Consider the following 27,462-nt stretch of genomic DNA (forward strand, 5'->3'; position numbering starts at 1 on the left):
GATGCGGCATCTCTCTCCTGCCTCCGAGGTCCTCATCTTAACGACCGCTCCTCTCCCTTCCGCCCTCTCTCTCACCTTTGAAAACGCGGACAATATCATGAGATCCTCCTCTTGTTTTCATTCGGGCTTCCTCAGTCGGAAACTGTCCGTTCTTCGTCCAACAACCTCGTTCCAAAGGCAGGTGAGTCGCCTTTTTCCAATCGTTTTTATCGTCGGTCAGTGCTGAGATCTTCACGCCGCACAGTGGATCGAGTCAATCAAAGAAGTCGGTCATGGAATTTTTTACTGTAACTGCAAATTTTGTTGTTTCATTCGTCACATTTTGAATTTTTTAAGGGGTGATTCTGGAAAAAATTTTCACGAGAAAACCAATAGAACCACTTTTAAAATCCTGAAGTTTTCTTATAGACGGAGTTATAAGTTTTTAAAGTTTCCAAATTTTGTCCGACCTCTCCCATTACCTCGATTCATTGTGCGCCGCTTGATTCCAAATTCATAACTCGAATTTTTTCAAGATACCTGGTGTAATTTCGAACATTTTTATCAGTGGACACTCGAAGTTTTTTTTCGATTTGAAGACAGTCGCGAAGGAGAAGGTTAACTAAAAAGTTTTTTCGGACAAATATGATTGAATTTAATGTTCAGATTTATCGAGTTTTCAGCATCGATTTTGCAGACTGTATACCCTCCCCCCACAACCACCCCTTAATAAAAATTTAATTTACAAAGTATTTTTAAGGACAAAACGTACCCGTGCTTTTGATGTATAGCTGAGATAATGTATTCTTTCACCCGTCCCTTTTTTCTTATAGGGATTTTTATCTTATTCACTACCTTTTTTTCTCAATAATTAATATTTTTTGTATGAAATATTCTCTAAATTGTTAATTAAGGATGGTCGATTGATTCCATTTTTATCGGACGACAAGAACATGAAGTGCATATATTTAGCTGCGCCAGATAAGGAAGCGCTTTTTTCAAATCAATTTTTCATTAGGTTGAAACGCGTGGAGGGTGTGCTCTCCAAATGTTCCCATAATATGAGGCTTTGAGACAAACTTTTCGTCCATATGCATGCGCATATATTTCAGATTCATGAAATAAACCCGTAATTTGCACAATCTTTAACACGTCTAGAAGAAGAAAACTACTGTGAATTTTTGCTTGATAGGGTTCTTACCCGTCTCGTATAGAAATAGACCCGAATGAGTAAATAGTTTTTCTGAAGTGTTAACCTCGTTTGGTCGCATGAATTGGATCGACTTTTTAGAAGAAAAAAAAAGAAATAAAAGCAGCTTTTGCGATTTGAAAATTATGGGAAACCGGCACGTTACGAAGTTTGGAGAAATTTATGCTGAAAGTATAACGTCCCATTATAGTGGTAACATTTGAAAATTCTGCTGATTTTCTCTCGTATTTAGCAGAAAAATCAGTGCAATTTTCGATCAGGAACGCCTGCAGTTTGCTTGCAATATTAAAATCACTATTGGAAATTTGACAACGTTGCAATATAGTTAAGCTCTTTCGTCTGGTGAACGACGAGCTCTTGCCTTGATCGATGATCCATTAACGGGAAGGTTCGATCGATGTACTTTGCTCTCGTGACAAGATCTCATATTTGATTCTGTGCATTGTGTCAACAGAGAAGAATAGGTCAACCGCAGCGGTGAGACTGCACCGATGCACGGACAGAACAAACAAACATGCATTCAGACACAAATAGTGACCCTACAATGGACTCTTGACGATCCTTCCGCGACCCTGCTGTCGGAGTTTCACCACTTAACCTTTTAATATAGAGCACTTTCTTCTTGGCTGTGTAGCTACGAGTTGAGCACTTCGCTTACGCCAAGTGTACATGCTGAAATTAGGCAAATTTCCGCAAGTAGATTTGGTTGTCTTTCTAACCAGATCGGCAGGGTTGCAAACCAAAGGAGAAAAACGCTGTCAGAACTAAACTCAGTTGCTTGGTACATTGTGGCTGCATGACGTTCGCATCCATCTGCTTTTCGACCCATCCGGGGGGGGAGGGGGGGGGGTTGTTTGTCGGAAGTGTTGAATGTGGTCGTAATTGCTGCCAGTATGAAAATCAAATGTCATTCAGAGGGAATTTTGTTTTGTTGTAACGGAGATTGGCAGTAGGTCAAAAATTCGACCGAATCCAGTCGCGGAAATTCGCCTAATGGAAGCTGAAATTGGAAGTCATCGGAGGTCGGTGATTGCTCAACCGACCCGTAAATTTGAGTTTTTTACCCAAATTCATGCAAATAGCTCAAAAAAAAGCTGATAACAGTTGCGCCTCGCGATCCTTATTGATTGCTAAAAATTGAGCCAGGGAAAATTTCCAAAAAACGTCGATGACCCAATTTTTAGCATGTTATTAGATAGCAATTCATAAATTAGCCAACAAGCCGATTTTTGGTAAAATTCAACAGCCAACAAGCAGATGAAATGGCCATGAATATCCATAGGGTTACAGTCCTAGAAATTAACACTCCACTTTTGCTCGAATACGAGTGGAGGGTTTTTATTTGTCCATGCGTGCTCGCACATTCAAGGTGAGAACCGCATGAAAACTTAATGAGGGCTGAGCAACTCACCCTCACCATGAATCATCGCTATTTTAACTTGATTTGATAGGAATGGGCGTCTTGTATTGAATTTCTGCGGTATCTTGAATTCTTAGCCTTACCAATACCTATTTTTGAAACCTATTAGATTCCTAGGAAGAAAAAAAATCAAGCTATCCTCTAATAAATGTTGAATTTGTATTATAAATTTCGGAATAAATTTTTGGAGCTCCTTAAAGAAGTAAAACGTGGCTTTATTGTATTGTGCTGCAAGTTTTTATCTTCAGTCCAAGGCACCCCAGGGGTAGTTTGAATATGGCCGGGTTAAGGATGACGTATGATGGGCAGGGCCAGATTAAGGGGGTGGCCCCTTGCGCCGCGGCCCATGGCGGCAAATCTATAGGGGGCGGCAAATTTTGCAATTTTTTTAAATGTAGGTATAAAAAAAATCGGATTTAGAAAGAAAAAATACAAACGAGAAAAGCGACCAAATCTCTCATTTCCTGAGAGTATAGTAATTTCTAATTTTGTCGTCTTTCAGTGATACAAGAGACAGCACCTTTAATTAGTTGAGTTAAGAAAGAAACCAAACTCGCAATTTGGCCTGGAACGGCGCGACTTAGAGAGAAATGATGACGAGGAATTGAGATGAAAAGGAGAAGCCCTCGGCGCGACGATCGGCATGTAACACATACTAGCGCCTACAAGACTGCACGAATACTTCACGCATTGCATCAAACACAGTGCGGTCATTGCGTCAGCGTGAAACGGATAGCGCCTACAAGAATGCATGAATACTTCACGCATTGCGCCAAACACAGTGCGGTCAGCGTGAATCGCATAGCGCCTACAAGACTGCGTGAATACTTCACGCATTGCGCCAAACACGGTGCGGTCTGCGCGGCGCGGTGGCGGAAGTTAAAATCATTAATCCACATTTATGTTTGTTCTTTCATAATTTTTTCGTTCATTTCTTATGAATGGAAGGCCTTGTCCACACAGAGATAGGTTTACGAAACTTAACTTTCGCGCAAAGTTCCGTGAACTTTTGCTAGTAGTGTTGACAGGGCTTTCCCAAAAAATGTGTTCAACACGAGTAAACGCGTCTTATGCACCCCTCCCCCGCTGGCACGTTCATTTGATAGTTTTTACTGATGTTTCGAAGCGAATGAGAAGGGAGCGGAAAAATACAGGCGGCCCATGGGCGGCAAGTAGGTAAATCCGGCCCTGATGAAGGGCATGTATATTTTATGGAATGCATTATGATTTGGTCATTTTCGGTCTCTCTTCAGGTCTAATAGGGTCTGGAAATTGGTTTAAGGACAGATTTTTACAGAGAATGTGGATTTTGCTGGTTTTCGGTTGAATGCCAAAAAATCCGCATTTTTCGCCGAAACGGGCTCTCAGGCCAGGCCGAAACCTAAACATCGCCTGTTAGGATCAAATGCCTTGTTAGCATTTGATCCGAATGGACACCGGAAATGATGACCATCAAACGTAAATCATGATGCATTCCGTAAAATATAGATTTTCAATGAGCAAAATATCGTAGAGTCTAGGAATTTCAGGGTGGGCCCAAAAAAGGTCCTTTTTCGATACCCCTCCTTTAATAATCCGGCACTGGGTTTCAAAAACAGCGCGTGAGCCAGTTTTTAACGTTCATAATATTATAGTAAAATGCACTGATTTCTGACAAGAACTGGCACTAGCTGGTATCTTATTCCATATTCGAGTAATATTAATTGCAACCATCAGTGCTTCTTGAATTATTCCGTGTGACTTCGGTTTAACCAAATGAGATTAAGGTCCCTCTTGCCCTCTCGCTTAAACCGATAAAGTTACTGCGATTTAGCAAGCCTAAAGTTTCAAAAGTAAACACAGTCGTTTTCTTCGGCATGCATCCAGTACGAGTACATCCTGGAGGGCGTTCGAGTATTACGTGAAACAGTTTTCGGTGCCCACTGTGATTAACCCTTGTACTGTAGGCATGACGCAAATCTGGACCTTCCTCTGGGATTTCACCCAAATCAAACTGTCATCTATTGGCGCGTATACGTAGTATACCGCCTTTGCGATCGTTTCGAACCCTGCTCGATACAATAACCGAGTCCCTTAGTTCCTTACCGAAAAGTGACTACCGCGAACTTCTGAGATTTTCCAAAGCGTGTAAAAAGTTTATTTATCCATCAATAATTATGATTTAAAGTTGTTTCTCATTCTGGGGGTCTCTAGTTTATGTGCAGTGAATACCAAGAGTCTACGTTACTTGGTTTTTTTAAAAAAAGCCTAAGAATGCGACGCGCTGATTTAAAATATGCATATATAAGAAGAATCAAGCGAATTGATTCGAGGATGGCTGAGCAGGTCGGCACTCTCGGAATGAGAATTTAACTCCTCCGTTTTGTTCAAAACGTTGCTTTGACAGATCTGTAACCTCGGTTATACTTTTCAAAAGTTGGTACCCGTGCTCTGATAGTGCAATCTGTGTAAGTGCAATCTGTGATGAGCCTCGAGACTCATTAGACCATTAGCTAAACGTGGCTCATACAGGAATCCACTTACCCTTCTCTTCCCCACGCTCCTGCTCACTGCGTCGGCGTCTCGACGAACAATAGCTAATGACGGTCGCCAAGCGACGATCCTCAGCCCCTCGCCCAATTACTTACGCTTCATTAACCATTTCACCGTCACGCTAGGATTCGTCCAATTTTCAAAAAAAATTGTTTCGCGAGTTTTTAGCAATTTTTTCCTTCCTCTCCGTTAAAACACGAATTAAAAGAGGTCTCATTCATAAAAATCGGCCAAATAGAAGAGAAGTTACAGTATTCGAAATCCGAAGAAATCAACAAAACTTCTCCAAACAAAAAATAAAATGAAGGGGGAAAAAAGAAATGTATAAATTACAATTTAATATGATTGACCTCAGAATGTGACAAGCAATTCAATTATAAAAAGGAGAAAAAATTGAGTGAAATTACAAAAAATTAGCCTCTTGCACGGGGCTTCCTTGTATGAGTTTTGACCTGAAGACAAGTAAATCCCGTTATATTATTAAAACGAAATTGACTCCATAGTTTAATGCCTTAGTTTCTTGAATACAATTATTTTAAGCACTCGAAAATTTATACCAGCAATTTTACCCATGGGGTGATTTCCTAAGAGCTGATAATATCACGAATTTCTCATAGAGCCCTTCAAAAATGGCTTGCTTTTTGGGCAGCCGATTCGGCCATCAAACCGGAGTTTAAATGGAAGCTGATTACAACACAAAGCTCTGAGAAAAATTTTGAGATGAGTATAGGAACGGTTTGTAAATTACGAGGAGATGCGAGCATTCTGTTCAGCATATCGATACATAAGTATTTTCACACGTAGAATTTAATTTTCACGTCAGGGAGTCGACATATTTTGATTTTTTCGATTTTATACGGAAAATTTATGGTTTTTCGGGATTGAAATTACTAACAATTGTTTCATGAAAAATGAATGCACCCAAAATGACTATAGCATTTTGACTTTCACATACGTGCACTCACTAAATTGATTGGTAAATTCAAAGAGTGGGTACATCGACCTGGTATATCAAGTTTCTGCGATTTTTTACGGCAAATCGGTAGATTTTCGGGATGTGGATTGCTTACATTCAATTCATGAATGAATAAAGCATGGACATGGTTGAGCTTCTTTGCATGAAAAGGCGTTTAAAATAACAAAATCAAGACATATTTAATACAATTGCATTTATATCGAGTCAATTTCTTTTCAATAATATAACGGGATTTATAATACCGGTGATTTGGGTATTTTAGCCCCAAAATACCTTTAAATCGACTTTATCTTCTAGGAGTTCGACAGAATTTTTCCTTTCTTCGCTTAAATTTTTCCGTAGCACTTTTCTTCAAGAATCTGATAAGATTTTGCTTGAGGCAGATCAAAAAACTTAAATTTGTTCGAATAGCTTTCTAGATTCACAATACACGGTCTCGTCAAGGTGCGTCGTTGACCTTGCAGTGTTGGATCGTGAATTCTCTTGTTGTGCTGCTTGCCTTTTTTGAAATCTCTGTAAATGAAAACAAGCAGTTCCAACGCCCAAGCGTTGGAGGGCGCTTCTTTGACAAAGCATATTACAACCAACTAATGTACCCGAAGACTGACGAAGATGGAATTTAAAGTGGGATTCATTAACCGCATAACCAACCAAATCTTCAGATTGACCGCGACGATCTGAAATCTTCCACAAGCACTTTGTGATGAATGTGAGTTATTGGAGAATGGAAACATAAAGGATGCACTGTAAATCAGACGACGGGAAAGAGCGGCGGAACCTCTAAAGCTGGTGCGTCAACGCGATCTAGCGGACAGCGGCGTCGCGACGCCGCGAGGTAGGGCGCGCAGGTCGCGGGGGAGCGGGGCCGCGTGAAGAGGAGTTCAGCAGTGGGGAGGGGAAGCGCGGGTCGCGGGGAAGAGAGGGACCGGCCGGCCGGCGGTGACATTGGCGCTGGCTGGACCCATATTCACGGCGTGAACCGCTAACTGGAGTTGGGGGTCCTTATTCATTCTCTTGGTCCATGACATAACCTTAAACCTTCCGCTCAATGCCGCAAACAGCTGACGTGTCGATGCTGCGCCAAGAAAATGAACCAATCACAAAGTAGCACAGTAATACGTCACTAAAATGAAGAGATCACGTGACTGTTCGTAATATTTTCAAATCAATCTGAAAGTACTGCCTCGGATATAAGTATTTAAAGCATAAGGAGGCCCTAAAATACTTTAACCAGGTAATACGTCCGTGCGAGATTGTTATGCTTAAAAGCAAAACATTTCACGAAAACTTTTACGAATACCAGATGCAGAAAAAAATCAAATTTTCCCGGGTGTACCAGAATGGCGTCATTACCCATAAGGCAAAAGGGCATGTAGTATAGTACATGTTACATCGGGGGAGTCGAACGGTTGGAAAGGGCGCATCTGGTACCCAGAAGCGCCCAACTAAAGGGTTTGATATGTGCGAGTTAATGACGCGCCTTATCAACACATTGTGTTGGAGTTCACTGCTTGTTTTTATATGGACGCATTTCTGCCAAATGGAACTATGTGCATTAAGACATGAGCCCTGAGACCCATAAGAATATATGCATAACGGGGCTCACGTCATATTGCACATAGTTCCGTTTGGCAGAAATGCGTCCATATGAAAAACGGATCGAAAATATTTGATCCCCACAGTAATCGATTATTTACTAGACTATTACTAGATTTGGTTAAATGACACTCTGAGTTGGACGCATTTAAATTCATAAGATTACTATATATCTGATGACATGATCCCTGTCATGTATGTATTCTTATGGATCCTGGGGCTCATGTCAGAATGGATATAGTTCCTTCAGAATTAAATACGTCCACCACGTCCAGTTATGCGTATTTAACTCCTGCTCTCTTCTCACTATTCGTAACGCACATTAGTGCAGATTCAGACCCTGTTACTTCTCATCCATCGAGGGCGTTATATAATATTTGAACTTGAACGTTACCATACGCAACATTTTGATGATTGAACGTAAAATTAGGTATGCGTGAGCCTCAATCTTATCCATTATAATCTGTGTCACCCAGTGACTATAAGATTTTTTTTTTTTTTTTTTTTTTTTTTTTTTTTTTTTTTGAAAAGGTATCTAAAAGGGTACCTTAGTAAGGCGAAGGGCGTGCAGGGGTAGGTATTTCTCCATTCGAGATGAGGGGGCCCTTCCCTGGAAAATTTTGAAGACGTCTCAAATGATATTTTAAGTTTTTTTAGTGATAGATTTATTGAATTTTATTTTCAAAAAACACAAAATTTCCATGCAGCTTTTTTTAAAAAAAAAAATCCCTTACATTATTTAAACAGAAAATCGACGGTGAAACTACCAAACCACGTATCTCGGTTTGCGGCGTCGCAGACTTCCTGTCATACTTTATTTTTTAAATGAAAAACTGCTCAACGTCCAGTCTTAAAAATTTCTGTGATTTTTCCTCTTCGTGCGGAGAAAATTCTGTGAAAATTTCAAGGAATGATATTGATTTGGTCTACTTCAAAAAAATAAAATGCGAGCGTAGATTTTTAAACACCGCAAACGAGATACGTGGTTTGGTAGTTTCACCGTCGATATGTAGAATCTGAGGATTTCTGGGCCTCTCTCTTTGGCATATATACAGTATTTTAGAGAAAAATACCTTTGGCCAGCGGTGTGGGCCATTATACTCTTCATGCCTGTAAGTGCTGGAAATGAATCAAAAAGACTACTTCCTCATTGCAAAAATATAGTCTATATGATAGTGGAGCATTTTATTTGAACAGCGTGCGCGGGCGTCGCGTCAGTGTAATAAATTTTACAGGCCGGCGCGAGTTCGAGAGTGACCTGGCGCGGCCGACCCTGGAGTCGTCTCCGCCTCCGTCGAGTCGGGAGGAACACGGGAGACATGGAACACAGGTGCTCTTGATAATGAGCTGTTAAGAACAATATCAATCGTGACCATAACGTCAGCCACTTGGGCCGTCGCCGGAGGGAGGTTGAGCCAGCAACCTCGATCTCCTAACGCCTCAATGTCGCTCGCTCACATGCGTCTAGCTGAGTGCTCCGAGCCTCGCTTTGGCGCGGAGTGCTCAGCGAAAGTGTTCAGGAAGTCTTCCGTTTCCATAAATAGTTGCCGATCTGGGCATCCGACACCCCGATTCTAGAAGTACCTATACATACCACGGACTTTGAGGTTAGGTCATGGAGCTCTTAGGGCCCGAAAAGGCAGCCAAAATGGAGATGTTGCATATGTGAGGAATTTGCAATTTGACTGTTGATTCTTAAGTAAAAGTTTGCGAGAAACACGATGGTGCCACTGGTTTTCTCTGAAATCAACTCCCAAGCTCAAAAAAGCTCTCAAGTTGAGGCCAAAATGGAGGGGATATCCCACGCTATCCTGAGAGTCCACCTCTACATCAAGACAAACTCTCGGCAAGCAGGGTTGCCGTGTTTTCAGTTTTAGAGTCCCCAGATAAAGTGGCAGCCCTGTCAATGTATTTGCTCCCTATCTTTGCATGGAGAGTTTGTCTTGATGTAGAGGTGAACTTTCAGGATAGCGTGGGATGTCCTCTCCATTTTGGCCTCAACTTGAGAGCTTTTTTTGAGCTTGGGAGTTGATTTCAGAGGAAACCAGTGGCACCATCGTGTTTCTCGCAAACTTTTACATAAGAATCATCAGCCGAATCGCATATTCCTCTCACATGCAACATCTCTATTATCCAAAGTGATTGATTATACAATTGGACGTATTTCTACTAAACAGTATACGATTGGACGTATTTCTACCAAACAGAACTATGTGCGAGTGGACAATATCGGATGTGCTCGTTAGTTCTCGGGCCGTAAGAGTGAAAGGGAATTATAAAGCGCCAGTGACGTCAGCGGTGACGACCGAGCCGAAATTCTGCGGATCCGAGTCTTCAACTCATGAGCCCTGTACGCAACGCTCTTTTGCCATGCCCACGGCTCATGAGTACCGCATACAATTGGCACAAATGGCACATAGCTCCGTTTGGTGAATTTAAAATCCCACTTTCCCAAGTCTTCAAAAGGAATCAAGCCCACTTTTACATTGCTTCTTATCCAGCTGACCACGAGCACACCCCGCATCTTTCCCACCCGCACATAGTTCTGCTCGGTAGAAATACATCCGATTGTTATGATTCATCGTTTTTAAAGCACATATTTGACTTAGTTTTTCCATACATTTACTCATTTTTGCGAAAAGGCGCTCATAGAGGTGTCTCAGAGTAATCCACGGTTTCGGTCGATTCTACCAAAATCTTGTCCATCAACCTGGTCCTTGTGGCTAATCTGACCCCAAAAAAATGAACTCAAACTAACCTAAAGTAAGCATAAACACAGCAATTTATAACCAATGAAATCTCCTGACTGAATCGGCCTTTGAATGAAATATCTGTAATGTTTTGGTAGTTTCACCATCGACATTCTTCCCGCATGCGAGAACTATAAGTCTTCTACATTAGTTTAAATGTCTTCAATCGGCACTTTCCATTCTTTACTATTGCGTCTACGATTGCGTACGCCCCTGAGTCACGGAGGTGTAGAATCAGTGATTGAGGACGTATTGGAGGATCCGGTCAGATTTCTTGAACGGTCCGTTTAAAAATCGCAGTACTCCAGCGGAACTGAATCGTAAGGTTGGAGTTGTAACCTCTGCCAGAGTCACATGACCCAGTCCGCGATTGATTTTCGATCGGTAAAATTAGGGAAAATCGTCCGTGTCGAACGGTCTCGCTCTAGTGAAGAAATGATGAGACCAATTTGTCAGGGTGTCACTGACCGTCGCATAAAGGACGTCAGCAGTGATTAGCTAAATGATATATTTAATGGAGTTTTACTTGCGTACTCATCAAAATTTGGTATCTTCCTGCCCACTAAGTTTCCTTGGCTTTGCGACATTTTTTTTGTTAGAATCATTTCGGCGAGAGATCCCTCCAAATTAAACAACTGGTAGTTTACCTCTTTCTAAATTAGTTGCTTACAAGCTATTAGTTTGCTATAAATAATGAAGAATCAGACCTCTTTAACTTTCGAAAAGTTTCTTCCCATTATTTCTTCTGATTCCATAAATATTATACACGATAATTGAGGGTTTCTACTTTTTAACGATTGCGTAATCTCAGATCCTAGAAAGTAGAAGTTGTTGCGTCACATTCAATTGAAGGCTAAACTCATGAATCACGCATCTCGGTTTTCAATGTCGAAAATCTCCGTTTTGTGTTAGATTTTCGAAGAGAAACGAGATAGTTTCATTATTTGACATTTTTGTAGAGTATTTCTTTGAATACAAAAGAAAATTTGTGGACTGCTCAAAAATATTACGTCCATTAGTTTTCCGATTCAAAATTGAGGTATACATTAGCAACGCTGCAAACCATGTACGTGTTTTCCTATGACTGTCATGCATATTATACATTCATTATCGGTAAAACTGAAAAAAAATATAACAAATCTCAGTTGATCCAATTAATTTTAAATAGCTTAATTACTTTATTTTGATTCCTGAATTTATGCACGCGTGGTGTCACAGCGAGCGACTAAAATTGTCGAGGGGGCAAAAAACCTCACGCGCGGGTGGCGAAAATATCCGTGGAAGTATTTAGGGCGAAACTGGACAGTCCCAATCTACATACGCAAGTCTGAAAAAGGTCGTTACTCTAAGAATATCGATCTTCATACGCCGATTCAAGTATTAAAAATGCAAAACCCCCGCGACCCCCTCCCCGGCCCCTCGGCCCGCGAGCAGTAGTTTGTCTGAATAATAAATCGAGGAGTTTCATTCAACTTTGCGTCAATAAAACTGCCACTCCTCTTTATCATCTTAGATGAAGGGCCGCCTTATTTGGACGTATTCATGCTAAAAGGAACTATGTGCATAGGGCTTGCGTGAGACATAGGTCCTTTTAGCATAAATACGTCCATTTGACGAATCAAATAGAATGCCTACCGCGAATGCTTGCATTGGCCTAAAAGAGAATTTCAAATAGCGCCGTAACGAGAAAATCGATGTTAGCTGCGGCTAACTTTGTGCATGAACACTGCCGGGCTAAGAAAGAACGCCGTAGACGTTTTCGTATGCCGCCAAATTTTTAATATAAAATATTTTTTCGTGAGAAAATGTTCAATATTTTCCCGTATAATTTCCTGATACGCCGGATCGAATTGGCAGTTAAGTTCTTCTGAAAAATTCGTAGAGATAAATTGAGGAGTTTGGTGGACAAGGCGCATAAGTGCAGTTTTTGCTATTTCGAGAAATACGATGTTTGAAGTTTTGAAGATTACATGGAGCCTCATGGCAGGAAGGAAGTTTAAACTCACGTATTGGTGATTTAAAGTTGGATTTTAGGTGCGAATTTTTCACAGAATATGCTTTCAAGACTAGTTTTACTTGAAATCATAAATTGATATCTCAAGTTTTTCAAAAACTGCACTATATGCGCCTTGTCCTCCAAGCCCTCATTTGTAGTTTAAGGTTGTCGTTTTTTATTCGAAGAGATTTGGCAATGATCGTATGTCACACGCGGTTTTAGCTCGGCACGGTAGAAAGTTCTGCTGTGCTAAGGCAGAACGCCGTATGAGCCTTCAGAATTTGCCAAATTTCATTTGATAATATTTGAATTTCAGGGAAATTTGTGAATTTTTTTCTTCGAATTTTTCAGAGAATTTTATAGGCGGCCAGATCTAACTTATCTAAAAAATTCAAAAGAAGATATTTATAACTCTCTTTAAAAATAAACATTTTACTGAGGAAAATTTGGCAACTCTCGAATGTTCATACGGCATTTTTCCTTGGCACGGTAGAACAGTTCTTGGGGAGGAGCTACCCACCTTGGGTATCAAATTAAGTTTTTATGATAACTGACCCCTTTAGAATTGGGGTCGATTCTTTGTCGCTGTGCCTAGTTGATGATAAGATAACTCCTTCGTTACCCTAGATGTTGATTTTTCTTAACAAATGACCGAAATGTTAGAGACAAATCTTGAAACGCTGCTTTAGCTGTGAACCAAAATAGCGCTCATTATAAACTTGCCACAGAAATCTACTAAAAGTAGAGTCAGGAGCAAAAATGGCTCCAAATTTTCTTAGGAGCGGACCTCGCCAAAAGCAGAACCGCCGAAGTCATTTTTTTTACAAGCCTTGAGGATCCAAAAAAGGACCTCACCGGGCATGACATTTCTGACTGCGGTTTTTTTTTAACTCTTTCGCGAATAAAATAATAATATGTTGGGATGCGCGCTCAAAAAACTCTCCCTGAAAAGTCAATGAAACGATACTGCTACGTTTGCTGATCTCAGGTAATCGTAAGTGCAAAGGACATAGCCTATATTTCAGAAGGGCAATGTTGTGATACGTTTCAACAATCAAAGTATTTTACGGGATATTGACAATGTCGCAATAAAAATCAGTCACAGTTTACTTCATCGACAAAATAGGCAACGCTGGATATGAGTTTAAGCGTCAAAGAAACGAGCCAAGTACCCTTAGTACTAGTACCGCATGCGACGAACACTCGACGAATTTCATTATAACGCCTTGATACAACTATTCGAGCTCCACGGATGTCCGTGTTGCATACGCACGAAATGTGAAGGCGTTTTGATTCTCCAGACACTCGCCGCCTTACGCGTGGGGTGCGGCGTGGTTCGGTGGTGGTGGGCTGTACTGCCGTGCTAAGGAAAAACGCCGTATGAATCTTCAGGCGTTGCCAAATTTCCTTCGACAAATCGCGAATTTTCGGGAAAATTTGTAATTATTTTTCCTCCAATTTTTCAGATAATTTTGTTCGCAATTTGATCTAAAAGTCCTGAAAATTCCAAGGAAAAATATTTCTAGCTTTTCTCAAAAATAAGCATTTTATCGAAGGAAATTTGGCAACTCTCGAATGTTCATACAGCGTTTTTCCTTAGCACGGCAGTGTACTGCGACTACTGCGAAGATCCAAAGTAAAAATGTAATTTCAATTGTTCGCTTATATTTGACTGATCTGCTGAAACAGACTGCACTCAGCCTTGATCCTTGAAAATTTGAAATGCCGAAAGTATTAATGTGTCTATTACCCTGATGCCTCGAAAACTACATGAAGTCTGTAGATGGCTATAGATTCCGTATGGGATATAAGCACAAAAATTATTTTAAAAAGAATAGAAAAATAAATAAATACAAAAATCTCTGACGAAATACAAATATTTAAAAGTAACCGGCCTAAAATTCCTCGGATAAAATTATCGGTAAAACCTAAAAATGTATGTACAAGATTCTCCTTAAATTTTCTTTTATTTAGGGATTTGCGCTCTTGGAGTGAGTTTTGACACACTCCTTTTGCACTTTAAGCATTTCTTATTCTGTAGGGATTTGCGTTTTTGGATACCGTCCAAAAATTGATTGTCAAAAACACAATTTTCCGCTGACGACTTTCTCTAAAATCTACGAGTTAGAATGTACCGCTTCTATCTATCATAGCAGATTCCTTTTATTTAAATGTTAGCATATTTCTAAACTTTTAAATAACTTTAATGGTCCACTAAAATATTCGATGGCGGCAGCTAAATTCCGACCAGACGAGAAAAAGACGAAAACAACCTCCAGATTGATGAGTCTGAGCATCCGAAAAAAGTCGAGCTATTTCGTCGCTCTTCTAACGTAAGGACATATCTCAATTTCCAAGTGAACCCTGTTCTCCGTTTAACCCTATGCTTTTCAGGGCTCATGTGAAAATAGAGATACGCCCTTACGTCAGAGCAGTGAGGATTTGGACCATTTCCTTTAGCGTGATGACCGAGAACTGGAGCGAACGACGCACACAGTGGATCGAGTCGATTAGAGAGATCGGACATAAAATTGTTTAATAAAACTGCAAATTTTGATGTTTATTTCGTCACATTTTAAATTTCAATGGGTGTTTCTCGCAGAAAATTTAACGAGGAAACCAATGGAACCATTTTCAGAACCTCAATGTTTTGTAAAAACGGAGTTATGAGCGTTTAAAGTTTCCAAATTTTTTCCGACCTTGCCCTATTGACTCGATCCACTGTGCGACGCGGCTCCTGGGCAGTGAGTCAAGGTCGGGAGGGATGTAAATTTTGCGTCCGCAGAGCTGGAATTCACTTGTAAAGATTCTTGATGGATTTTTAATTTAATTTAATTCCTCTGTTGAGTCGCGACGCTTGTTTTTCTTCAAGCTTGCACATTTCACGTAAATCGAATAACCTAGTTATCGACTCGGTCGTTTAGCGTTTTAATTCATCTGCTAATGAGAGCCGATCACGTTGATTTTACAGATGTCTCTCGTCTGTCCGCCGCTACATAATCCGTTGAAAGATCGTTCAATGGATCGAAACGTTTTATATGAAAGCCTTTTGTGTTTGACTGATGAGTAATTTTAGAAAGAGGGGGAGGGAGAGAGAAGGGGCCATATGATAACGATATTAACCTGGGACATATCGCTCGCCCTTTTCCCTCAGTCTTCTCTGAAAAAATGTCACCCCCTTCTGCCGTGTTAAGGAAAAACGCCGTAAGAACCGTCAGGCGTTGCCTAATTGCCTTTGATAATATGCGGATTTATTGGGAAAGTTGTAAATATTTTGTCTTCTAGTTTTCCAGGCAATTTTGTTCGCGATTCAGTCTAAAATATCTGAAAATTTCAAGGAAAAACGTGCATGACTGTCTTCCAAAATAAATTATTTATCAGGAGAATTTTGGCAACCTTCAAATGTTTATACAGCGTTTTCTCTTAGTACGTCAGCCTTGACAACGAAATTTTCCGAAATTATTTCGAAGAATGATGCCCCAAAAGGAAATGAGATTCTTGTTAAGGAGATCATGCCCGTCCATTAGCTCCGACCAAACCGTATTAACCTGGGAAGGATTAAATTATGATACTTGTAATCACCAGTAGTTCAGTACCTCAAAAATTGGCAGTGACTGAGTACGTTTAATTTGTCATATTATCGAGGTAAATCAAAGGTTTAAGGATAGAATAATTTTTTGGCATAGATAAAAGGATGCATGCTACATTTTGCTAGAATCCTACCGTCCAGAAAAGTCAAAAGCGCCTTCAATTTTTTGCGCATGCAACACAGACAACCCTTGAGCTGGAATAATTTGCATTCAGGCGGTACCATACTTACCATACGCGCCTTGTGCTGCACGCTCGATGAGATTAAATGATATGTCAACATACGTTGTTGAATGCTGATCGAGGGGAAAATTTAGAAATAAATTGCCAAAATCACCAATTTTAGTGTTTCATTCCAAATCAAGCGAAAATTTGGTACTCTTTAAAAGCATGCAACCGATTTTATTTATAAACGCATCAAAGTTTCAAACGCGCTCAAAACTTCAAAATCACTTAAGGTCAGCAACCTAATATAGGTATATACGTGGTTAATAATTCGCGATAAACCTTATTGATCCGTTTACAATGCACTCTGTACCTGATATGAACCAACCAATATAACTTGAGCACACTCCGGATTCGCACCTTACTCCTGCGGATTAAATTCATCGATTTTCTTTATCTAGGTGAGTCAAGTATGCAAATGTTAGGCATTCGAGGCTACTGAACCGGATAATTTAATAAAAAGTAGAGCCTAGCCCTTTGGCAGGTGTCGACTCGAGTCACTTCCAAGCTGATGTAATAACAACAATTCAATTTTTTGTTGCAGAAAAATGGCTCCCTTACAACAAATCACCATTGCCGTGGCTGTGATACTGTGTTTATCTCAAGTTTCTCTCGCACAAAAAGTAAGTCATTTGTTTTTTGCTCATATGAAGCTGACGATCACTTTGTATTTTGGAAATGAAATGTCCTTTTCGCTTTTATTTCTAAAAATGTACTTTATGGTTACTTAAATTTATATTAAGCAAGTGAATGCTCATTGCGAAAGAAAATTTTACGACTCCTTTTCCCAAAAAATAAGATATTCCTAAAAGGGATATAGCTGTAAAGCTTATCGAATTGAGTCATTTCTAACGCACGCGCCACCTAATGCTCCACTGTAGACAATCGATCTCTCAATATTTCACCAAATTATTGAAAATTTGTACAAACTGGAAAATATCTTCATAAAGGGAAATAATAAAGGCGAAAATCTTTTTTTTCCTTTGAGCCTAAAATTTTCAAAATTATCAAGACGAATCAAAAATTTCAATAACCTCCCCCTCCCCTCTCAAAAGTTTGTGGGACAGCTGAGTGATGCAAATTACTAAGCGAAAATTCAGAAATATTGTTAAAGACTTTTGATACTAGATTATTCTGTAAAAACCAGAAAATATTTTGTAATATTCTTAGTTTTGAGCCTTTTTAGTCCCCTTGCAAATTTCCAAAATTTGCACCCCAAGTTTTTTATCAATTTTTACATGATAAGACGTAGCAAATAACGTCATTATAATTATTGCATGAAGCTTAGTATTCTGATGTCCCTAATAACGATTCACTCATTCTCCTCCGCAGGGAAAGAAAGCTGTAGCTGTAATTAAAACCGACATTGTATCTGGAGTCATCAAGTTTAGTCAAGAAAATGCCACAGCGCCAGTTTTCATCACAGGCCAAATAGAAGGTTTGAGCAAAGGTAACCACGGATTCCATATCCACGAGAAAGGAGACACAAGTGGAGGGTGTGGAACCACCGGCAGTCATTACAACCCTCACAAGGTAAATTTAAAGGATACTATCTAGTTAAATCTATAGTCTCCATCAAAGTCTTCCACTTCTTTCTAAAGTAAAAATTTTAATTTAAGCAACGAGGCAAAATTATGTGCACGCTTCAAGTGAACGGTAAAATTTAACGACTATTTTCATATCAATGGAACACAAAACGCTTAGGTGAGGCAATGCGTGTGATAACATCGAAAATAGAGTTTGAATTACGGTATGAAAATATGAGCACGACAAGGATACCTAATTCATGATTTGAGTAATAATTCGACAATAGTATAAATCAATTTTTGGACTTCAAAGGCCTTCTCACTTATAAAATTCTGATAAAATTTTACAATTTTTCACCTGAATATAATGGAATGGTGCCTGCAGGGTTCGCCAAAAAATCCTATACCAAACATCTAATCCGACCGTATTCAAAACTGGATGTCGCCTAAAGATAACAGGACCTGGTCACAAAATGCCCCTTCAAAGTTCTTCATGGATTTTGAGCGATAACTATTTAAGCACTGTTGTCGTGGGGTTGCATATTCGTAGTTTTGAAGGCACTTTTGGCGCTTCACGTGTTTACCCTGATCAGACTATAATACTCCATGTTTTGACGAAACTTGGCACTGAACTTCTCGGCACTAGAATACAGCGCCATATCATGCTGAAAAATTCATTACGATGAGAAGTCACGCACCTTTTAACACACTTGCGAGCCGACCCTTTATCGGTTCAGATCTTAATCTGTGCCAAAAAAAAGTCGGGTGATTTCATCAGCAGTAAGAAATGGGCAGGAAATAGTATCAGTCTAGTACGTTATCCAAAGGACCATGGTTCCACTTTCAGTTCTTTAAATTATGATCAGTGCCTGTTTCTAATTTTGCGCGCCCGAAAATCAATTTTGCTCCAATCTTTGCGCTTTCCCTTTCATTCCACAGTATTTGTGCAGTTTTCTGTGCTGTTATTTCTTTAAGCATACCTACTTTTCTTTTAAAGCATACTTTTAGTGACTGCTGTTGAAATTCGTCGCGGTAGTAAATTACTCCACATTAGTTTAATCTGTGTGCAAATATTATAATCATTTATTAGTTTATAGCTAAGGAACAATCTGCAAACTGGACAAACTTCGCCATTTTCGTAATTTTGAGGTTGGATTTGCATTTTTTTTTCTTCATAAATTACAGCGTCATTGAAGCGCTATCCGACCAAATTTGAAACAACTAAAATCATCAGCTTGCTTACTATATACTGCAGAATGCGGCGAATTTCCTAATTCATTTTTGCCAAAATGGTCAATTTGGCGTATTGTTCCTTAGTCCTCGATATGTTGAATCAATATAAGTAAAAGTTTTCACCTACACTGAAAAAAAATCTGGCCGCGGAAGCCGTACTTACGGGCTATGTAGACCGACCATCCGCGTTCCTGGCTCAGAGGCCGAAAGTTCCGGGATTAGCACCCGGAGCAGTCGAAGTTACGGCTTCAACACCCGGAACTTTCGCCTTCTGAGCCCGGAATGGACGGTATGTCTACATAGCCCGTATCTTTTTTTCTAATGTGTCACCATGGGGATGGTCGCAGGGTGGTCTGTGGAGTCGTTGCATGTGTGAGGAATTCGCGATTTGACTGTCGATTCTTACGTAAAAGTTCGCGAGAAACGCGATCGTGCCACTGGCTTTCTCTGAAATCAACTCCCAAGCTCAAAAAAAGCTCTCAAGTTGAGGCCAAAATGGAGGGGATATCCCACCCTACCCTGAGAGTCCACCTCTACATCAAGACAAACTCTCCATGCAAAGATAGGGAGCAAATACATTAGCAGGGTTGCGGTGTTTTCAGTTTTAGAGTCTCCAAATGAAGTGGCAGCCCTGTCAATGTATTTGCTCCCTATCTTTGCATGGAGAGTTTGTCTTGATGTAGAGGTGGACTCTCAGGGTAGGGTGGGATATCCCCTCCATTTTGGCCTCAACTTGAGAGCTTTTTTTGAGCTTGGGCGTTGATTTCAGAGGAAACCAGTGGCACCATCATGTTTCTCGCGAACTTTTACTTATGAATCAATAGTCAAATCGCAAATTCCTCACACATGCAACATCTCCATTGTCCTTGTCTCTGTTTCCATCTCACAAACGACTGACCCATTATTCTCAACACGTGTTCCAGGCGAACCACGGTGGTCCGTCGGACCAGGACCGTCACATCGGTGACCTGGGCAACATCTACGCCGAGCCCAGCGGCGTGGCCCAGATCAACATCGTGGACCCGAAAATCACGCTCGTCGGCAAGTACAGCATCATCGGGCGCGCCGTCGTCGTCCACGCCGACCCGGATGACCTCGGCAGGAGAGGTCACCCCGACTCCAAGACGACCGGACACGCCGGCGGTCGCTTGGGATGCGGAGTCATCGGAATCGAGTATGAGTAACCCTCCCTCCCTTGCATCCCTGCACCCTGCACCCTAGCATCTCGACCCTGTAGCCTTGGCCACCTTACTTAAGTCCCGGATACACCTGCGAGCTAGACGCGCGTCTTGAGCGGCGAGTAGGCCTTCGGCCGTGTTCGGCAATCTCCGTAGCCAATCAGGTCGCAACTCGCGAATTGGATCCTATACTTTTCTCGTCTAGACGCGCGTCTAGCAAGCAGGTGTATCTGGCGTTTTAGTGGTTGAAGACCTAGAATGATAACTACCGGAAGGGTAACAGTCGGTCATCTTCGCTCCGATTCTTGAAATGTCCTTTTGACCTTTGGCGCCAAAATTTCCCGCCAAAACGGTGCTTTTTCGCGGTCGTCGCCCCTCTGTCATAAAGGCGTATCTCAATTTCCACGTGAGCCCTGTTTTACGTAAAAATTAATTATTTTTACGGCTCATGCAAAAATCTAGATACGTCCTTACGACAGAGGACCGACGATACCTCCAATTTTTCGCGGATATGGCTCCAAATTTGCTTCAAAAATGTGACCACATATACAATCTCAAGGGATAGACCGATAGTTGCCTATCTGCTTGGTAATCATCCTATGGTGAAAATTAAGTATCTTTATAGAGGGAGCGTTGCCATCTCAAATCCTTTTTCTAAGGTTGGCATCCAAAAATTTTCTGATTCATAAATTCGATTTTAAGTTCTGAACTAAATGTGCTAGATACTCTCGCCTATGGAGTTGTACTGCCTCTGTGGGTATAATTTGCATTGGTCCTTGAGAGCACCAGAAAAAGCCTAAAACTAACGAACTGTAATCATGAACTATAATCGGGGAACACCAAAGACATGGCAATGCTCTCTCTATAAATGCACTCTTGTGAAGACTATTATGGTCTGTATTAATCTGTCTTTGTATGAGTCCTTTGACGTTTTTTAGTGTCATCATGATAACCGCAGCGCCCGCCTGCTGACCCTATCATGACTCTTTTTCATTCTACCTTCCATTCTCATACGCAAACATATTAGATCATATCATATCATATATTATCATATCAGATACGTAATCTTAGCATAAAATTAAATATGATATCTTGTTCAAATGCCCACTAGAGCTAATAAAATTGTTGCAAATTAGATCGCATTGATCAAAGAAAGCGAAGCTTGTAACTGATACGTGCAGCGAGTCTGATTAGATTCACTGTAATTGTATTTGTATCAATTTTTACTTACATTCAAGGCTATGGGTATATCATCCCACCCTGGTGACTATGGACGAGGGAATGAAAATTACATTTTCTCAATCCTTGAATGATGCTATAATTTTACATTTTAAGTTTCTGGATGTTTGCATCCCATCTTTGACTATGCATTTCTTGAGCTTGAATCCTTCAAACTTTGCTGCTTGCCTACAAAAACTTATAAAAGCAATTGATCACTCCAACTGGTGATTTTTACCTTTTTGCGCTAGCATTATTCATTTTATAAACTTTATCAGAGCATTTAAAGTACGCCCTGCAATGAAATCACTGTTTAGCTTAAAATGTTGGAGACCTATCAAGAGCTTCAAATGCATGGCTGTAAACTATAATAAAATTTTGCGAGCTTCAGAAATTGTGAGTCATGGGCTCGAAGCTATAATGGCATTAAATCAAAATAAAAAGTACCTGATTTTCTAAGCATGAATCACTGCATCTAATTTATTTTAAATTATTTATTTATTTATTTTCCTCTCTTCTATCAGGGTTCTAGTCTTTCAAACCATGCATTTAAAAACAACTGTATTTTTTAAAGCATCGAACCCGCACTGAATGATTTCCATGACATAATACCCTAGTTCCGCGATCGCAGTGGAAAATTTATCGCTTTATATAAATCTTTAACTCGATTCATTTTCCTCACGCAATCCCATTGTGGTCATGTCTCATCTCATTATGGTCAAATAGAGCTTGTGTCATAAAATCCTCCGAAAGTGGCCCATATTACGCATATCAAATCATTAGATGTCAAATTTCATAATGTATTTTGGTAGTTTTAGTTATATTCGTAGTCTTATCATAACTGAACACCTCATAAAAATTTTATCCTGTAAAATATTCAATAAAAATGGCTTATTGCAATGGGCATTTTTTACGACATTGTGTTGCGCGCATGTTTCTAATACACTGATATAAATCTCGAAATGAAATTCACTTCGGCTTTCATTCCGAGGTTTATAACAATGTGACGTACACATTTAAATGTAGAGATTACACGCTTAAAATGTTAATAAATATAAGCGCGCCAGATAGACGTACAGAGGAAATATTATTTAAATTTTTCTTATTTTTTTACTGTGAGGATCTCACCTCAATAAATATGCCTATTAACGCCCAAAACCTCAACCTATCATGCTCACCTTGACGAAAACCTTGCGACTGCGAAAGTCCTAGAGAGATACCATCTGTGGCGTAATTAACGCTGCTTATACACATGCAAATATAGTCCGCCCAGCGGCCTTTGCCAAAGGCCTAAATCACCCTCCGCGTTTGTAAACGAATCGTCGCACAGTGGACCGAATCAATGGGAGAGATCGGACACGAATTTTTTTTACCAAAATTGCAAATTTAGATGTTTACTTCATCAAATTTTAAATTTTGAGGGGTGATTCGTGAAGAAAATTTTACGAGACAACCAATGAGGCCATTTTTAAGACCTCAAAATTTTGTAAAAACGGAGTTATGAGCCTTTAAAGTTCCCGAATTTTGTCCGAACTCTCCTATTGACTCGATCCGCTGTGCGTCGGTCAAATTATTAGCGTCTGACGCATTTCTTTTGTGGGGATTATTTAATTACTCTCCCTTCAGCGGTGACCTCGGCGGAACAGCCTTCAGGGGCCAGATTTTCTACGGAGGAGGTGTGTTTTGTCGTCTTAGTGATCGATGGCGGAGGAGGCTCATCGGAAAATTGGGATCTGTCCTCTCCGGTGACCTTGAGTGACCTTGAGAAAACGGACACCGCGTGAAAACGTCTTATTTTGCGTGGACGGTCGCTTTCCCGGGTTCCGCGCGGTCAGTGGACGAACGAGGTCAAGTGCCGAGTTCTGCCGTGCTAAGGAAGAACGCTCTATGAGCATTCAAATGTTGCCAAAATTCCTCTTGGAGGAAGAATCCCAAATATCCATTTTTGAAGAAAGTCATGAATATTTTTCCTTGAAATTTTCAGACTTTTTAGATCAAATTTCGAACAATATCCAAATAAATTCGAAGGAGAAATATTCACAAATTTTCCTGAAAATTATTTTATTTTTCGAAGGAAATTTGGCAACGCCTGATGGCTTATACGGCGTTCTTCCTTAGCACGGTAGAGTTGTACTCAATTCGATATTTCACGGGGTTTCGGGTTTAATCATTGGAAGATGTCTTGTGATGTCCGGAGAGTTAAATTTATTGGCGATGTATGCATTTCCGGTAAAAACTATTATCACGCGGAGCTTAATGTCGTTAATTACATATCGATAGCTTAAGTCAAAAAATGCGTTTCTCTAGGTACATTTGATTTCTTCTCTTCTCCTTTTTTTGCTTGTTACGAAAACTAACAATAGGAATTCCTTGAAATCTCATGTGAATGTTTTTGAATAAGTGATGAAAATTTACGGAAAATTTAAAGAGACACTCTCCGTTGGATTTCTTTTTAAGAAACAACACGTGTCGCAGATACGCAGTTTTTGGATTTAGCTAATCGGATTGCTCCATTTATGCCCATTGCAAGCCTCAAATTATTAAGTAGGCGGTAATGATGTAACTTTCTGATGTATTCTTCGGTCACTTTTTTATTACTCAAACATTTTGTTTACTATTCGAAGTCCATACCGTAGTCAAATTTACACATTTTTCCTTTTCAACTTTAAACTTTGTACAAAATTTGAGTTTCCTGTAAATATACGCACAGTTTTACTTTTTCTAAAATAGCTTACCTACTTTCTTAATTCCTCCAGCGACCTTTACACCTAATAGTCCTTCGCATCTTTCTATCAATATTATAACATGCACGGGAAAAAGTTATTTACAACTTGTGGTTAAGAGGATTTCCACTTGATCTCTTGAAAATTGATACTTGAGAGACGCGAAGCGCCTCGAGGGGTTGGATCGCGGAGCAGTCAGGGGGCTCACCCTTTGGTCAAGAGTTAATCGTTAAAATAAAGTAATTTTCTGCTTGATACAAGCTACTTTCTTCTGAGTATAAGCACATTTCCTTCTTGATTCGAGTGAAATTTCTTCTTGGCGCCAAATTGAAGAATATATGTTGCTTAAATTAAGTCACTTTTTTTCTAAAATGGCACCGTTGTTTTTTCCGCAAAAAGTTTGTAAAAGAAGAATTTATAGTGTCCAAATGCTTACAAAATCACTGGAGTCTTAAAATCTCCGTACATTAATCGCTAAAAGTTGCTCACAATATGTTTGATCTCTTCAAAGCTCAGTAATAATTAAACCAATTGAAAAGTAATTAACAAAGAGTGGGGTTTATTTTTATCGCAAGATCAAATTCCAGAGCTTTCGGCCAACTTGAAATTATCTTGCGCTACAAAATTTGGCTCATTTTCCATTACTTCACGAACGAAAGTTAGCTTAATCCTAAAATGTGTGACAAAATTCAAAAAGACCTAAATTTCATATTCTCTGGAAAGTGAATTTATAATTTTTGTATCAACAGAGAACACACGTATGCACAATTGTATAGTAATCTGTTTTCGATATGTTTAATTCAATGAATCTCATAAAGAACCGTTAACAATTTTCTTTTGACATTACGTATTTTGAACATCAAACGTTGCACCATCGAATGCAAATTCGAATTTGCTTAATATTTTAGGCGTTATTCTTTCAAAAAATTTTACAAAAATACTGTATTTACAGAGGGAGTCAAGCAAAAATCAAAATATCAATTTACAGTAGGTTTTACCAACGAGCAATAAAACTTCCTTCCTCGCCATGCATTTAAGGATGAAACTACAAGAGTTTGTTGTTTAGAGACCTCATGAGTTGGAACACCTTAGTATCCGTAGACCCCCTAACATTAAAACAGGCTCAATACTATGGTCCTTAGCACCTCAGCACACGTCTCTTTGCCAAAATTTAACTTAGGGTACCATAGAGAAATTAAAAATTTTGAAATTCAACGCAAATACTGTGTGAAATTAGCATTCTCAGAGCCAGTGAATTGAACCGCTTGAAAAAAAAAACTGAAGTCTATTTGAGTCAAATCAGGCCTTATTATATGTGTGAATGCCAACATGCATTGCGGATAGATAGTTTTTTTTGAAAGTTAAATTTTTCCCAGCGATTTAAGAAGCACTATTCATAAAAAGAGGAACGATATTTTTGTTAAATTAAGCTCTACTTATTTGCCAAAGGCTTCATATGACTTGGAACGACCAATTTGACTCACGTTCATTTTGGTTTTTTGAGGGAAGTCTAGAGCAGATTATCAATAAGACTAGGTATAATCGCTAGTTTCTCCCTTATAGATTGAATTTGGACTTTTTAAACATTTTGAATGTATATTCAGTGACATTTAGATCAGAAAAAAATTATATCGAAGTGCTTTAATATATCTTCAATCTGTTATGGATTATATCCGCAGGTCCGTCCTATTTTCATTAAATATAATCATAATATAATCTAGTTTATTGAGCAAGTTAAATATTTTCCAAAACTTATGTGTTTCTGTTGCAGACATCCCCCGGACTTTTGGAACAGTAGTTCAACTGCCTCATCGTCCATTATTCTCATTCTTGCCGCAGTTATAATTTCTGGACTCGCAAATTCACGATAACTTTCGTGCCAAGATCTAATTATAATTTTGTGATACTATCTTTACTTAATTCCTATTTTATATGTTACCTTCTTTGTCGAACGTCGAGTAACTTTTTCCGGAAATCCATCTACCTTCAATGTAAACGTCATATTTATTTCTGCGCTGCGCAACAGTCGATATGACGTCATTATTTGCCGTTACATAACGCCATCGATTCACTGAAACGTTCTATGTAATTTTCTTGAGGAAAAATCGTATAGCTTTTCTCAGTTTTGAAATGTAATTCCTATTAACTGATCACTGCCAAAACAACAAGGACCAAATACTCACTGTCAGTATTCTGAGACATAGACAATATTTTTCCAACCCAAGCACATTGAACTATATAAAAAAATGATTTTGCATACAATTTTAAGATAGGAAACTTTATTTTTAAAGAAAATTCCATGGATAAACTTTGTACACCTCACATAGTTTAACTTTTTCCCCTTCTGTAATCTCAACGATGTCAAAATTTGTCAGGCTTATTTTCACATCTAAAAATTATAATTATTTTTCTATTGCGATATTTCTAACTAAGAGAGTAACTGATATTTCAGCACCAGTACTTAATTCCTCCACTTTAATATGGAGATCGAAAATCGAGTGTTCATGATGTATCACTTTAGTTTTCATCCTGGTAACTAAGTGCAATCGGAATCCTATGTCATTAATATTGATGTCTTGTTTAAGTAGCTCGTAAGTATTTATTGAATTATTTATTGATATTTATTTGACCAACTCGTTTTAGTTGATAAATAATTAATTTATTTATCTATTCATTCCTTGATGAAGTTGAAGCTTGTAAGCATACTCAATGGATGTTACCTCAGCTCTTTACCTCATTAAATTCAATTATTTATTTTTCTTATTAAAAGTCTTCTCTTTTTCCGACATGAAATCGTGCCCTGCTTTCATCGGAATGAATAATTGTCCAATTTGTTTTTCATTGTGAGGAGTCAGTATTAGATCATCGTGGCAACTACAATTCCGAACGTGATATTAAAATGAAGGAAGTGTCCCTTAACGTTATAACGAAGGGTTATAGGACATTTTGTCAATGATTTTTTGTCCGCGCACAAGTTTTTCTTAGCAGTTTACGTCCACGCGTTTTTTAGGCAGAGGAGTTTTGGTCCACTCATCAATTGAGACCCAAAGTTAATTGGTCTACTTGTAAATACAATCGACGATTGCTCACGACGTTTTCGGTTGAAAATGTATAATGTTTTGAAAGAAGAAGAGTTCGCTTGTTTTTTTTTTTTGTTTTTTTAGGAATCGATAAAGAAAATAATGCTTGTTTAAAGAAGAAAAGATTCTCATATAAAAAAAAAGTCACGTACATGAAGCAGAAACCCGCTTTCATTCAGCTATTTTATTCTTGATTCAAAATACAATCTTCTTGACGGCATACTCAATGATT

At 39.2% G+C, this 27,462-nt stretch overlaps 1 protein-coding gene across 1 annotated transcript; it reads left to right on the top strand.

Moving 5' to 3' along the window:
- Positions 1 to 26,919, top strand: LOC109032607 (superoxide dismutase [Cu-Zn]). The gene is made up of 5 exons (XM_019044833.2): positions 1 to 181; positions 16,817 to 16,895; positions 17,605 to 17,805; positions 19,955 to 20,205; positions 25,922 to 26,919. The coding sequence occupies exons 2-5, from the start codon at positions 16,821 to 16,823 to the stop codon at positions 26,019 to 26,021; spliced, it is 627 nt and encodes a 208-aa protein (XP_018900378.2). The 5' UTR covers positions 1 to 181; positions 16,817 to 16,820; the 3' UTR covers positions 26,022 to 26,919.
- Positions 26,920 to 27,462: the final 543 nt, after the last annotated feature.

The sequence above is a fragment of the Bemisia tabaci genome, chromosome 8, assembly GCF_918797505.1.
Source record: "Bemisia tabaci chromosome 8, PGI_BMITA_v3".
Lineage (NCBI taxonomy): Eukaryota > Metazoa > Arthropoda > Insecta > Hemiptera > Aleyrodidae > Bemisia > Bemisia tabaci.